The following is a 17,044-nucleotide window of genomic DNA, read 5'->3' on the forward strand; positions in this document are numbered from 1 at the left end:
CGTGCGATACGCGTGCTCGCTATTTGGATCAATTGGAGGCAACAACGGGACTGATCGATTTTAAACCCTAGGTAATTCCTTGCAAAATGTAGGTTCAATTTGATTAAAATTTGTATGATATTTTTATTTGAATTGAAGTGTTTTAAGAATGAGAATAAAGGTATTGTTTTTAGCCACTGTCGTGCATCTATCATCTCATATAACACGGGCGACATCATTATTTTTGGCGTAAAACAACTCGGCTTCGCCTCGTTGTTTTACTTAAAATAATGATGTCGCCCATGTTATATGAGACGATAGATGCACTCCAGCGGCTAAAAACGATACCTTTATTCTCTAAATATAACTCGTCAAATTTATTCAGATAAAAATAAGAAAATATGTGACAATATGTGACAAGATCTGGTCCAAAGGCAGCAAATCTGAAATTTAGATAAGGCAAAAAAATCAATCAAATACACAAACCCTCAGAACTTTATAACCAAGTATGTTAGACTTTTGGAGTTTTCATTATATGATAGCCTAATGTTTGTATACAGTTATAATTATAGTAACTCAATTTTCAAAAATTTGTTTGCTTTGGCTAAATCCTGTTCAAGTGGTGGGATTTAACAACTAACAATGAGAGGACATTCCTGAATCTTGTTGACTTGGGGATGATTTGAAATGACCGCCAATTATCACTGTTTGATATTTATTACCAGCCATGTGGAAAAATAGACATATGTAGCACTGAAATAGGGTACCTTTTGCTGAAGAAGAAAAGTTCAATATCTTTTAAAGTCCAATGATATATTATTTTTAAAGCTTATGATATGGGTATTTTATAAACAGGAAATAAAACAAAATGGACAGGAGGCCGACTTTACGAGCGTTTTGTCATGTTATGGTGAATGCAGCACTTGTGTTTCTAAAATCGCATTTGGTAAAACCTTCTTCCTTACCTCACAGGAATACAATAAAATACTTATCAAAAGCATCCATATTCTAAACACTTACGTTGACAATTCTGCTGCGAAGCATCGCCATACGTCATATTCAGGCAACGTTCACAGTTGTCCCCCGTTGTCCCATCACGACAGTTGAGGCATACCCCAGTAATGGGGTCACAGGTTTCAGAGTTACCAGTACAATCACATGGTGTACAGAATCCTTGAGCTAACTCAGGCTGACCAAAATGGAAATCAGCACATCTATGGAGTAAAGATATTGGAAAAGAAAGAAAGATAGTTAAGGCATACCCTAGTAAAGGGGTCACAGGTTTCAGAGTTACCAGTACAATCACATGGTCGAATAATCGATTGATGGCGGACACTGCACACGTTTAATTTTGTGTCGTCGTGTATGGCCCAGCTATGTGACTGATAACGGGATTCTTTATGCTACATTTTTACTACATCTGATTATTGGAACTCTCCTGACCATTCACATCTGCTTGGTATGTCTTTTTAAAGCCTTCCGTTGCTAAATTTGACTGATTTTGTCTCATAATCATCGGCCACAGACTGCATGTTTACCCGCTTCATTCAATTTCCGTATTCACCGTGTGCTCACCATTACATTGTATTTGTGTATGCGTGCATGCTGTTCGGCAGATTATAAACTGTTCTTATTTGAGTGTACGTGTGCTTATCACGCTCCACCGCACCTTGTACCAGCTGGTCACTCAAATGCTCTTGCTGATTACGAACTATAATTAGTTATGGATCCCGAATTGAAAGCCCTTTTAGACACTATGAGACTGGAGAATAAGCAGAACTTTGCTTCCATTTCCAAACAAATTCAGAATATCAAATCCGAGATTGCCGTAATTAAATCTGATGTAACTGACCTGAAACTGAGTCTGGATTTTGTTGACAACGAAGTGCGTGTAATTAAAGAAGAAACAGTACCTGGGGTTCGCAACTTGCTAATGAAAGAAATTACGGAATTGAGAAAGCAACGTCTGGAAGCAGATATGTACAGTAAAAAAGCGAATCTCCTCTTTTACGGTATTGAGAAGAGGTCAGCCGATGAAGACTGTGAAGCAGTCTTGCGTTGTTTTCTGAAGGATGAGTTAAAGTACGAGAAATCAGAAACAATTCTCTTTGCTAACTGCCACCGTCTCCCCTCCAAGCGCAGTGACCAATCTAAGCCAGACCCAATCATCGCCAAATTTATTCAGATGAAAGATCGTGACCATGTGCTCCGATTGGCCCCTCGTTTGAAGAAATCCAGAGCAGATTTGGAATATCTCCTCATCTACCCAGGGAATTGCAGATGCGAAGACAGCAGCTTTTGCCGATCAAGCGACAAGCAATCGCGGATGGCAAGAAGGCTGTTATCAAGACAGTAGGAACTGAAGTTAAGCTATTTATTGACAATAATCTCTATGTTTCTGATTAATGCTGCACTGAGCTTCCGTCTCTATTGTGCCATTCTATATAGCTCAATGTGACTTTCATAAATGACTTGCATTAACATCAAATTTTTGCAAAGGATATATCTGACTCTAATTCGATATATTTCAATATCAGTGTTATTAAAACAAAATTTTGGTTGATTAATTAACATGCTGTTTCAGAAACGTTTAGAGGTCTAGCCCTCTGGTGCCTACAGTATTTTCGTCTCGGATATAATCACTGTTTTTCAATGGTTTTGTGGAATTGTTCCGTAGCAGTTGTAAACCAAATCAAGTATCTTCTCATGTTAATAATAATGTACTTCAACCTGGATTATACAAGGTTTACTTCAACAAATCTCTTTTCCACACATTGTTTGCTTGAGACATATGTTTTCATGATAATTAATGCCTTTAGTATGTTTAGTCATTTTTCATCACCATTTGTTGAGTTTCTTTTCCATTTCCCATTAACATGTTTTATTCATCTCTTTTATGATTTTGATTTGAACTTTTGATCCGGACGCAAGGAGTTGATTCCTACCTCGGAATTAATTCCTTGTGTTTGGATCGGGGGTTTAAATCAGAATCATGATTTATACCAAATCAGATGAACTTTCATGATCATCTCTTTTATGTTATCTATATGTCCTTATGAAATAATCCCTTTTTTTTGTGCTGGCCGTGTCCCCGACCCGCCAACCCAGTTTTATTTTTGCATATATTTATTCTCTTATTATTTCATATTCTTGTTTAGATTTTTCGATTTTCTTCGTGTATTTTTTTTAAAAATTTGTTTCTTGTCATATAATTTGCACACATATTTTGATCTCTTTCGTCTATTTTCTGTTTACCATATTTTGTTCTTTGTTTCTTGTGTTTCTTTGTTATATGTTGGTAGTGTGATGGCTGAGTGTAATCAATGTAATAAGTGTATTTATAAGGTGAATTGCAATTCTATTCAATGTAAGTTCTGTAAAGCTATGTATCATAAAAGATGTGTTTATGGTAATCTTGAAGACGACAATTGGTTCTGTTACAAATGCTCTGGCGATATTTTCCCATTTAATCACATTCTTGATGATGGTGAATTTCTGTTTACTATTCCTTATTTCAATAATTCTTATGATTATAATAAGATGTTAGATTTAAAATTCAATCCTTTCTTATTTGAAGTTGGTATTAATGACAAATCGCATGATTACCTTCAAAACCTTGGCATTTTAAATTCTTGCAACTATGTGTTTGATCCTTCATCTGACTTTAACTTGTCGTTTAAAGCTGGGTTTTCTATTTTGCATTTAAATGTACGTAGTTTTAACAAGAACCAGGATTTTATCAATGCATTTATTTCAAATTTGAATTTCACCTTTTCGATTATTGCCCTGTCCGAGACCTGGTTCAAGGAGGATCATTCAAACCTGATTGACATTTCCAATTATAATTTGATAAGTATCCCTCGTCAAGGTAGGAGAAGTGGCGGGGCTGCTCTTTATGTTCATAATACATTATCTTTTAAAGCCAGACCCGATTTAAATTTGATTCAAGCCGATCGTAATGATATTGATCATTCTGAATCCATTTTTGTTGAAATCATTTCTCCACAATCCAAAAACATCATTGTTGGTAATGTTTACCGTGCCCATCGTACTATATATATGTTGATTCTTTTAATTCTGATTTGTCTAACTGTCTCGATCGCATTTCACTTGAAAATAAATTGTGTTACATCTCTGGTGACTTCAATCTTGATATTCTTCATTATGACACCGACAACAAGGTTAATGAATTTGTAAATAATTTTTATTCTCATGATATGTTTCCACTTATAGATCGTCCGAAACGTATTGTTAATAACTCAGCAAGTATTCTTGACAACATATTCACAAATGTTCTTAGTAAGCAGATTAAGTCAGGTATTTTTGTTAATAACATTACCGATCACTATCCCGTATTTCAAGTTACTGGTGCTATTGATTTACATAAACATAGTCCTAATTTTATAAATTGTCGTACATTTAATCAAGATAATATTAATTGCTTTAAGAATCATCTTCAGCTCACAGATTGGGATAATATTATGAATGATTCATCACCTCTGAAAGCCTATTCCAATTTTGTTACAAAATTCAATGATTTGTACAATCGCTCTTTTCCTGTTAAGCTTAAGCGTATCTCTCGGGCTAAAGGCATTCCTCATAAACCATGGATCACCAAGGCAATTCTTAGGTCTATCAGCAGAAAGGACAAACTCTATCGAAAGTATAGATCATCACCAACTGCTTCTAACAAGCGTGCCTTGTCAGATTATAAGAACAAACTGACCTCTGTTATTCGTGCATCTAAAAAGCAGTATTACTGTAACTTACTTGATGTCCACAAGCGTGATCTTAAAAAGACTTGGGGTGTCTTGAATGATCTTTTAGGTAACAGAAGGAAGAAGCCTTTGTCTGATTCTTTTGTCATTAATGGTTCTATTGTTTCCGATTCACAGCAAATTGCTGATGGTTTAAATGATTACTTTGTAAATGTTGGTCCTAATTTAGCTAGTAATATTCCTTCAACTCCCACAAAATTCAATGATTTTCTCAATTCAGTTCCATCACCTATGCACTCTCTTTTCTTATCTCCAACTGATGTTGAGGAAGTCGTTGATATTTGTTCTTCATTTAAAGCTGGTACTAGCAGTGGTTTTGATGACGTTAAACCAGACATTGTCAAGATTGTAATTGATTTCATTAAAATACCCTTATGTCATGTTTTTAATTTGTCTATCAGCTCAGGTATTGTACCAGATGAACTTAAAATTGCACGTGTCGTTCCCATTTACAAATCTGGTGATGCTACTTTATGTAACAATTATCGTCCTATATCTGTTTTACCTGTGTTTTCCAAAATTTTTGAAAGTATTATTCATAAAAGATTGTATAAATTTCTTGAATGTCATAATTTGCTTCATAATTGTCAATTTGGTTTCGAAAAAAGCTCTCCTCTTACATGGCACTCATTACCGCCTATGATAAGATTGCTACAGACCTTGATAAAAGATTACATACAATGGGCATCTTCTTGGACCTCTCGAAGGCCTTCGACACGATTGATCATCACATTCTTCTTGATAAACTTCATCATTATGGTATCAGAGGAAGTGCCTTGAGTGGTTCAAGAGTTACCTTACCAATAGAACTCAGTATGTTTGTTTAGATGAATGCAACTCATCATATCGTAATATAACATGTGGTGTGCCCCAGGGTTCAGTCTTAGGCCCTTTACTTTTTATCATTTTCCTAAATGACATTGCTTTTTCTTCTGATAAACTTGCTTTTGTAACCTATGCAGATGACACAAATGTTATTGTTTCGCATGCTAACCTCCCTGATTTAATAACTATTGTTAACCAGGAATTAGATAAGCTTTCTGTATGGTTTAAATCAAATAAGTTGTCGTTAAATGTAGACAAAACAAATTACATTATGTTTAAAAACAGGTATAGCAATCGTGTGTATAATGATTTAAATATTTTCATTGACGGGGTCAACATCTCCAGAGTTTCCCATACAAAGTTCCTTGGAGTTCTCTTAGGCGAGTCTTTAACTTGGTCAAAACATACTTCAAATGTTGTTAATATTTTATCTAAGTATTGTGGTATCTTGTATCGCCTTAAAGAAGTTCTCCCTTCCAAAACATTGTTTTCATTATACAATACTCTTGTGCTTCCCCACCTATCTTATTGTAATTTAATTTGGGCAGATTCAAATAACACCAATCTCCACTCAATCCATCTAAAACAAAAAAGAATTATGAGAATCTGCTCAAATTCTCACTGGCTCGAGCATACTCCACCTTTATTTAAGAAATTTAATACTCTGACTATTTATGACATCCACAAATTGACCCTTTGTTCATTTATGCACAATTATGCTTCCAATAACCTTCCTGTTAATTTTGCCGATTATTTCGTTCAAAACAGGTCCTATCACAGCTACCCCACCCGCATATCCGCATTTTATCGTCCGTATAATTTCAACACTGATTTAGCAAGAAATACAATTAGAAGACAAGGTCCTCTGATTTGGAATACAATTTTACATGAGTTAAAGAATGCCAAATCACTGTATGTATTTAAAAGAAAATATAAGTCATATCTGTTGTCATATTATCAGTAACTTAATTGGTTTGTTTATTTTATACCTGTAACTTATAGTTAATTTGAATTTTGCTATATGCCATCATCACTGCCTTCACCTTAGTGTTTAGTTGCACATGTCCTGTCCGGTCCTGTTCTGCACTTACCCAGTCCTGTTCCTTGTTTGTAGTTGTCATGTTTTAGTAGTTATTTAAGGTAGTAATCTATAATTATCATCATTTGTAACTTCTAGGGTGACCATACATTTCGAGCTCTGCTCTTTTTGGTCTCCCCACCAATGATTTCTTTCATTATTTGGTTTGTATAATATTGTATGGTGAAAATAAACTGAAACTGAAAACTGAAACATGGTGTACAGAATCCTTGAGCTAACTCAGGCTGACCAAAATGGAAATCATCACATCTATGGAGTAAAGATATTGGAAAAGAAAGAAAGATAGTTAAGGCATACCCTAGTAATGGGGTCACAGGTTTCAGAGTTACCAGTACAATCACATGGTGTACAGAATCCATGAGCTAACTCAGGCTGACCAAAATGGAAATCATCACATCTATGGAGTAAAGATATTGGAAAAGAAAGAAAGACAGTTGAGGCATACCCTAGTAATGGGGTCGCAGGTTTCAGAGTTACCAGTACAATCACATGGTGTACAGAATCCTTGAGCTAACTCAGGCTGACCAAAATGGAAATCATCACATCTATGGAGTAAAGATATTGGAAAAGAAAGAAAGATAGTTGAGGCATACCCTAGTAATGGGGTCACAGGTTTCAGAGTTACCAGTACAATCACATGGTGTACAGAATCCTTGAGCTAACTCAGGCTGACCAAAATGGAAATCATCACATCTATGGAGTAAAGATATTGGAAAAGAAAGAAAGATAGTTGAGGCATACCCTAGTAATGGGGTCGAAGGTTTCAGAGTTACCAGTACAATCACATGGTGTACAGAATCCTTGAGCTAATTACTCAGGCTGACCAAAATGGAAATCATCACATCTATGGAGTAAAGATATTGGAAAAGAAAGAAAGATAGTTGAGGCATACCCTAGTAAAGGGTCACAGGTTTCAGAGTTACCAGTACAATCACATGGTGTACAGAATCCTTGAGCTAACTCAGGCTGACCAAAATGGAAATCATCACATCTATGGAGTAAAGATATTGGAAAAGAAAGAAAGATAGTTGAGGCATACCCTAGTAAAGGGGTCACAGGTTTCAGAGTTACCAGTACAATCACATGGTGTACAGAATCCTTGAGCTAACTCAGGCTGACCAAAATGGAAGTCAGCACATCTATGGAGTAAAGATATTGGAAAAGAAAGAAAGATAGTTGATGCATAACCTAATAAAGGGGTCGCAGGTTTCAGAGTTACCAGTACAATCACATGGTGTACAGAATCCTTGAGCTAACTCAGGCTGACCAAAATGGAAATCATCACATCTATGGAGTAAAGATATTGGAAAAGAAAGAAAGATAGTTGAGGCATACCCTAATAAAGGAGTTGCAGGTTTCAGAGTTACCAGTACAATCACATGGTGTACAGAATCCTTGAGCTAACTCAGGCTGACCAAAATGGAAATCATCACATCTATGGAGTAAAGATATTGGGAAAGAAAGAAAGATAGTTGAGGCATACCCTAATAAAGGGGTCGCAGGTTTCAGAGTTACCAGTACAATCACATGGTGTACAGAATCCTTGAGCTAACTCAGGCTGACCAAAATGGAAGTCAGCACATCTATGGAGTAAAGATATTGGAAAAGAAAGAAAGATAGTTAAGGCATACCCTAGTAAAGGGGTCGCAGGTTTCAGAGTTACCAGTACAATCACATGGTGTACAGAATCCTTGAGCTAACTCAGGCTGCCAAAATGGAAATCATCACATCTATGGAGTAAAGATATTGGAAAAGAAAGAAAGATAGTTAAGGCATACCCTAGTAATGGGGTCACAGGTTTCAGAGTTACCAGTACAATCACATGGTGTACAGAATCCTTGAGCTAACTCAGGCTGACCAAAATGGAAATCATCACATCTATGGAGTAAAGATATTGGAAAAGAAAGAAAGATAGTTGAGGCATACCCTAGTAATGGGGTCACAGGTTTCAGAGTTACCAGTACAATCACATGGTGTACAGAATCCTTGAGCTAACTCAGGCTGATCAAAATGGAAATCATCACATCTATGGAGTAAAGATATTGGAAAAGAAAGAAAGATAGTTGAGGCATTCCCTAGTAATGGGGTCGCAGGTTTCAGAGTTACCAGTACAATCACATGGTGTACAGAATCCTTGAGCAAACTCAGGCTGACCAAAATGGAAATCAGCACATCTATGGAGTAAAGATATTGGGAAAGAAAGAAAGATAGTTGAGGCATACCCTATAGTAATGGGGTCACAGGTTTCAGAGTTACCAGTACAATCACATGATGTACAGAATCCATGAGCTAACTCAGGCTGACCAAAATGGAAATCATCACATCTATGGAGTAAAGATATTGGGAAAGAAAGAAAAGATTTACACGACATCAAACTTACCCACAATAAGCCCAAGGACAGGCGGAGCAGTCACAGCTTTGATTACCCTATTAGGCTAGCTCCTCTACCTGCCACACTGGCACCTAAGACTGCATATTTTAGTTGGCTTTAGTTTTTATCAGGCATGGGACTACGCATTTATGAAAATGTCTGGAAAAGCTGGAAAAGCGCGTAAAATTGGACAAAAACACCTGAAAATGGGCTGAAAATAAATAAAACTGCGGGAATTTTGACATCAAAAAAGACTGGTTCCAGTGTTTCCACTGGAAAATCCCATGCCTGTTTTATACCCCATATATACCATATTTATGCAATTTTCTTTTTTCATTCTAAATTCACAAGGATTTTAGCTAAATTTGGCCCTCAAGCAAGTTAGAGGCCACCTGAAGGCCCCAAATACTTTGCAAATGATGGTACAACTTACAAATGCACCAATCAATTTGCTAGTTTCAGTCTCTAAAGTACTCACTAACCAATCACACCGTGGGCTATTCCAGTTGAAATCCACACTCCCCCTGTGGAAGATTTAGCTAAAGTCTTCCACAGACGGAGTATGAGTTTCGAATAGAATAGGCAGTTGGGCAACTTCCATTTGAAATACTCACTCCAGCTGTGGAAGATATTGGTGAAGCTATAATACAGGGGGAGTATGGGATTATGGGTTACAAAATGATTAACCCTGACTAATTACATTTGAAAAACATACTCCCCCTGTAGAAGATATGTCCAAAATCTTCCACATGGGTAGTGAGGATTTTAACTGGAATAGACCAATGCATTCAGGTGTGGTAGAGATTGACTTGCAGGTTGAACGTGCCAACTTATGCCCATATAAGCGTTTGCAGCAAGCATCTAAAAATTCTTCGCTGATCAAATGCTAGTAGCATATGCACAACCGCTGCTAGAGTTCAGTCATAGATAGTGATTAAAGGCCCATTCAGTGATTTGCTCATCCGGACGATCGTACAAATTATCAAAACTAGGCGGTTACCCGTATTTGGCGGTTCTCGGCTGTCGCGATTACCTGGCTGATGGTGACTGTACTCACGAAGTTTTATACCCATAGGACAGTTTTTACTAATTTGACCTCAGATGCCCCCTGTGACCTCAAAATGACCTTCCAAAATTTGGCTCTAAATGTTGACTGTACCCACCACGTTTCATGCCCATATGACAGTTTTTAGTAATTTGACCTTGGATGACCCCAAAATGACCGGCTGTCACGATTAACTGGCTGATGGTGACTGTACCTACCAAGTTTTATTCCCATACAACAGTTTTTACTAAACAATTTGACCTTAGATAACCCCGGGTGACCTTGAGTGACCTTGACCCACTAACCAATATAAACTTGTTCAGTCTGCAGGCAAGATGCACCCACCCACCAAGATTGAGGAACATGCGACCCATAGTCTCCGAGAAAATAGGCGGACAGACAGACACATTGACACCCCGACACATAGACAGACAGACGTGGCGTATACTATTATAACTCTAAATGTTGACTGTACCCACCACGTTTCATGCCCATATGACAGTTTTTAGTAATTTGACCTTGGATGACCCCAAAATGACCTTCCAAAAATTTGACTCTAAAAGTTGACTGTATCCACCAAGTTTCACGCGCATACGACATTTTTTACTAATTTGACCTCAGATGACCCCTGGGTGACCTCGGATGACCCCAAAATGACCTTCCAAAAATTTGACTCTAAAAGTTGACTGTATCCACCAAGTTTCACGCTCATACGACATTTTTTACTGCTTTGACCGCAGTTTACCCTCGGGTGACCTCGGATGACCCCAAAATGACCTTCCAAAAATTTGACTATAAAAGTTGACTGTACCCACCAAGTTTCATGCCCATACGATAGTTTTTACTAATTTGACCTCAGATGACCTCTGGATGACCTCGGGTGATCTTGGCCCACTAACTGAAACAAACTTGTTCTGTCTTAGGTCCAGATGCACCCACCCACCAAGTTTGAGGAACGTGCGACCCCTAGTCTCCGAAGAAATAGGCGGAAAACAGTTTTTACTCATTTGACCTCAGATGACCCCTGGGTGACCTTGACCCACTAATCAATACAAACTTGTTATAAGATGCACCTACCCACCAAGTTTCATGACAATATGACAGTTTTTACTAATTTGACCCCTAGATGACCTCTGGTGACCTTGACCCACTAACCAATACAAACTTGTTCTGTCCGGGTCAAGATGCACCTACCAAATCAAGTTTGAGGAACGATGCGACCCCCAGTCTCAGAGAAAAACAGTTTTTACTAATTTGACCCCTGGATGACTTTGGGTGACCTTGACCCACTAACCAATATAAACTCGTTCTTCCTCATACCAAGCTGCACCCACCCACCAAGTTTGAGGAACGTGCGACCCCCGGTCTCCGAGAAAAGAGGCGGACAGACAAACAGACACACAAACAAACACACAGAGTCTGGTGAATTATAGTAAGACTAGGCGGTTACCCGTATTTCGCGGTTTTCGGCTATCATGGTTATTGGCTTTTGCAGATCTCAAAATCAGGGTGTGTCCTTTGGCTGGGATCACTTTCCTCACAGCTGAGCTCAATTGCAGCTTTTTGCAATTTGAACCGACTTTCGCCCTCAATTTGAAATTTGACCTGACCTTTGACCATGGATGACCTCACAAACGCAAGCCTGAGCTTCCTTGGCAAAAGTTACACCCACCCACAAAGTTTGAGCTCCATTATATGAGCAATTTGAAATTTTTACATTTTTTGACCTATGACCTCTAACTGTACGTCTGACAAAAAAGGTCACCGTGGAAGCTTTTGTTTGTTAGTCCAAGGTCCACTCACCCACCAAGTTTGAGCTCCATAGAGACAATTTGAAATTTCTACCTTTTTTGACCTATGACCTCTTAACCGTAGATCTGACGAAAAGGACACCGTGGAAACTTTTGTTTGTCAGTCCAAGGTCCACTCACCCACCAAGTTTGAGCTCCATAGAGGCAATTTAAAATTTCTACATTTTTTGACCTATGACCTCTTAACCGTAGGTCTGACGAAAAGGTCACCGTGGAAACTTTTATTTGTTAGTCCAAGGTCAACACACCCACCAAGTTTGAGCTCCATATGAGCAATTTGAAATTAGACTTGACCCGGTCGTTGACCTTTGACCTTAAAAAATATAAACTGGTTCTTTCTCATATCAAGCTGCACCCACCCACCAAGTTTGAGGAACGTGCGACCAGGCGGTTACCCGTATTTGGCGGTTCTCGGCTGTCGCGATTACCTGGCTGACGGTGACTGTATTCACCAAGTGTTATGCCCATAGGACAGTTTGTACTTTTTTTGGCTCTAAATGTTGACTGTACCCACCACGTTTCATGCCCATATGACAGTTTATAGTAATTTGACCTTGATGACCCCAAAATGACCTTCCAAAATTTGACTCTAAAAGGTGACTGTACCCACCAAGTTTCATGCGCATACGACATTTTTTACTAATTTGACCTCAGATGACCCCGGATGACCCCAAAATGACCTTCCAAAAATTTGACTATAAAAGTTGATTGTACCCACCAAGTTTCATGCCCATACAATAGTTTTTACTAATTTGACCTCAGATGACCCCTGGATGACCTCGGGTGATCTGTCCTGTCTGAGGTCCAGATGCACCCACCCACCAAGTTTGAGGAACGTGCGACCCCTAGTCTCCGAGAAAATAGGCGGAAAACAGTTTTTACTAATTTGACCTCAGATGACCCCTGGGTGACCATGACCCACTAATCAATACAAACTTGTTCTGTCTTAGGTCAAGATGCACCTACCCACCAAGTTTCATGCCCATATGACAGTTTTTACTAATTTGACCCCTAGATGACCTCTGGTGATCTTGACCCACTAACCAATACAAACTTGTTCTGTTGCGGGTCAAGACGCACCCACCCGTCAAGTTTGAGGAACGTGCGACCCCCAGTCTCCCAGAAAAACAGTTTTACTAATTTGACCCCTGTATGACCTTGGGTGACCTTGACCCACTAACCAATACAAACTCGTTCTTCCTCATACCAAGCTGCACCCACCCACCAAGTTTGAGGAACGTGCAACCCCCAGTCTCCGAGAAAAACAGTTTTTACTAATTTGACCCCTGGATGACCTTGGGTGACCTTGACCCACTAACCAATATAAACTTGTTCTTCCTCATACCAAGCTGCACCCACCCACCAAGTTTGAGGAACGCGACCCCCAGTCTCCGAGAAAAGAGGCGGACAGACAAACAGATACACAAACACACAAACAGATTCTGGTGAATTATAGTAGGATTCAAATTTTGGTACCTTTGTCATTGTCATTGTCATTAACATAGCCTGCTAGTGGTTTAGCCGAAAGCCCTGTATTTAAGACAAACTCAGGCATTTTACATGAATCTGTAATTTATATACTGACAGTATATACATGATATAAATTAGCTACATGTATTTGAATGGGGCTTTGTCAATACTGCTCTTTTCTTTGTTTTTTGCCAAAATTTTCATTCCAAAAATATCAAATGACAATTTGAATGATTTATCCTTCACATTTAAGCAATTTATAAACAAACTGAATGGGACTTTAAGTCAACTAGTTGTGATTCGATGTTGGGGCATACTATCAATATATCTGCAACCACTTTTCCAAAAAGCACAGTTAAGTTATAAAAAAACCTATTATCCTTGCATGATACAGGCATTAGGATTAAAGCACACATCATAAACTCACATATTAAATTGCAAATCGCAGTCACTTGGAAAGACAATAAAGACATTCTAATCAATCAAACAATGTGTTCAGAGGACAAGCAATGCATGTTGTGACCCAATATAATAAATAGATTAACTTGCAGGTTGCATATGCCAACTTAAGAGGGCTACTTGAACATGGAAGCACTCACCTATTACACAATGGGTCCAGGTGTCCTGGTGCACACTCGCAAGTCACTGCACCATCTACCAGGGCACAGGATGTGGAGAGTGTCTTGGGAGGACTACAAGGGCATCGCGTGCAGTCTGATGGCGTACCTGCAGTGGCATTACCATAGTATCCAACAGCACATTCATCGCAGTTAAAACCTGTATAAAACAATTATAAAATTTTGTGGTTTGTTAGAAGTACTGCAACCATTCGGAAGGAACATCTGGAAATTGAAATTTTGTGGAAACTCATTCCACGCCATCTATTTATATATATCAATCGGAAAATTGGACGTTGCCTCTTTTGCAGAGATTTAGCCCGATGGGTCATATATTTGAAGTACCATACACAAAAGTGTATAGAATTTCAGAGTTTGGCCTTTTTTCAATTACTATTCTTATTCAGTGGGATCACATGATTTTGGATGTCCTCTAACAGACTGTAGATAACCCTATGTCATCATGAGTATTGATAACATGTTACACAATTGTAGAGGTGTTTATATGTAGCGCAAGTTGTAGAGGTGTGTGTATGTAGCCCGTTTTATGCATAGACTTACTCGCACATGCTTGCACTTACAGTACACGCAACTGAAGAGGTCAAGTTGTAAAAGAGTTTCGTTCATTAAAGAATAAGGCAAATTTTATGATGGTAACTTAATTTTTGTTCAATAAAATGGTTTATAGGTATTAAAATAATATTTCACTGACTAAGAATGAGAATAAATGATATAAATTGTTGTTTTTACTGTCCTCTACCATGTGAAAACAGATACAATATTTGATTGTAATGGAAACCATGTTACACTAGCATCTATTACTCAAAATATTGGACCTGCCAGTTAGATTGGGCTATTCCATTTAAAATCAGGGCCTACATTTTGTCTTGGTTTGCGAGAATCAAAATCCATCATACTCACTGCACTTACTGTATGATACAATGCGAGAAGTTGATTCTCGCAACCAAATCTTACGAGAATCATTACGAGAATCGATTCTGTGATTCTCGTCGAAATCTAGGCCCTGAAAATCCACACTACCCCTGTGGAAGATTTAGCTTAAGTCTTCCACAGGGGGAGTATGAGTTTCGAATAGAATAGACATTTGGATAACTTCCATTTAAAATACTCACTTTAATTGTGGAAGATAATGGTAAAGCCATAATACAGGGGGAGTAACAGTTTCAAAATGATAATCCCTGACCAATTACATTTGAAAAACATACTCCCTCTGTTTCAGATATTTCCAAAATCTTCCACAGGGGTAGTGTGGATTTCAACTGGAATAGCCCATTTGATACACATACCTTGTGTGTTATGCAGACATTCCAAGCATTGTCCTGTAGCTTGATCACATCCAGGACTGTGTCCATTGCATTCACATGGAATACAGGTACCAAAGTAGGGGTGATTATCTGCATTGCTACGGTAATATCCTATGGCACATTCCTGAAAACAAACAACAAATCATGATGTTGAAACAATTCAAAAGTGCTTTTCCAGTCAAAATCCATACACCCTATGGAGATATGACCTAAATCTTCCACACAGGGGGTAGATTTCAAATGTAGTCACCAATTCAGGTAAACCCCATTTGATATTCACACTCCCTGTGTGGAAGATTAAAGTCATGTCTTCCATAGGGGTGTATGGATTTCTACTGGAACAGGGTGTTAGCTATATAGCTACCTGTCATTTTGGACAGGCAGTTGGCTTCTGGGAGGAAATTAAGATCAACTTTTGACATAATGCTTAAATTCCTGTAACAATCGTGCAAATCATGTTAAATTTGTTGTATTTGATTGATTTCATTTCATTTCATTTCATTTCATTTTATTTGCCAGATAAAAAACATTAAACATACAGTAAAACACATACAATGATTGCACAATATTAAAAGTATACAACATTTTCAATTGACCAGCAATTAACATGAGTTATTTTCATATAGTTATTAAAAGGCAAGACTCCAGTCCATGATGAGGAATCCAAGACTCCCTCGGTGTGCAAAAACAGGAGAACAAGACACAGAGCCTCTGGCAGGATAGCCAAGAGTAACAAAAGTCACTTTCAAAGTGGCTAAACCTAAAAACTCTGCAAAAACAACACATCAAAACAGAGATCACACCGAAGGAGACAGGATTTCTCCCCATGAACTAGAGTGGGGTAAATGAATAAACTAAACATATTACATAAGAAACACTCTATAAAAATCAATTCCAGCTGAGATTTTTGAAGTGCTCTTTGGAATTTGTTAAAACCCATTTAAACTGAAAAGAAGTTGATTACGGAGATCTTGAGGAAGTTGATCAAAAAAAGCAGGAAATCTGTTGAAAACAGTGAATTTAAAACCATTTGTGCGAGCATAGGTGTGACTAAATTTTAAATTCTCGTTGTGGCGGGGATTCACTGAGATAAACTTAAAGGGATTTATATCATACCTCCCATACAAACATTTTGAAACAAAAGACAAAGCAAGGTAAATATATCTGTTACGCATTGAAGATAAACTAAGCACTTCTAATCTGAAATTGTAACTAAGCTCCCCCCGGGGAGCAGGAACACAAACACGAGCCAGAAGTTTTTGAGTTTTTTCAAGTGATTTTAAATGACCAATTTGGTAAGGAGCCACCCTGGTATTCCGTATTCCAAGATGGGTCTACATAAGGTGGAAAATAATCTGACGAGAATATCTGGATCGTTACAACGGACCAGCCGCCTAATAAAACCAAAGAGTCTTGAAGCTCTTGAAGTAACATACTTGACATGATCACCCCATTTCATATTAGAGGAAATTAAAACACCAAGGTATTTATAACTTTGGACTACATCAATGGGCTTATTAAGAATGACATACGATGGGACCTGTCGACCAGCAACATTTCTCCTGGATAACCTCATGACCTTACATTTGTCTGGGTTTAAAGCCATCTTATTAATATTGCACCAGCTAACAATTTCATTTAAATCATTTTGAATGATATTGACGTCATCTTCCAGTATAGAGGCCTATAAAGGAGCGTGTCATCTGCATATTGTGGAAGAGGAG

The 17,044-nt window shown here is 38.1% G+C and overlaps 1 protein-coding gene across 1 annotated transcript in view; it reads right to left on the bottom strand.

The window, feature by feature from the left end:
- LOC140158409 (laminin subunit alpha-1-like) overlaps positions 1-17,044 on the bottom strand; it is a 161,869-nt gene that overhangs the window by 80,913 nt on the left and 63,912 nt on the right. The window contains 3 exon segments of the mRNA XM_072181501.1: positions 1,000-1,193; positions 13,978-14,155; positions 15,303-15,444. Coding sequence (XP_072037602.1) covers positions 1,000-1,193; positions 13,978-14,155; positions 15,303-15,444 — 514 coding nt within the window.

This window comes from Amphiura filiformis, chromosome 8 (assembly GCF_039555335.1).
Source record: "Amphiura filiformis chromosome 8, Afil_fr2py, whole genome shotgun sequence".
NCBI classification, from domain to species: Eukaryota; Metazoa; Echinodermata; class Ophiuroidea; order Amphilepidida; family Amphiuridae; genus Amphiura; species Amphiura filiformis.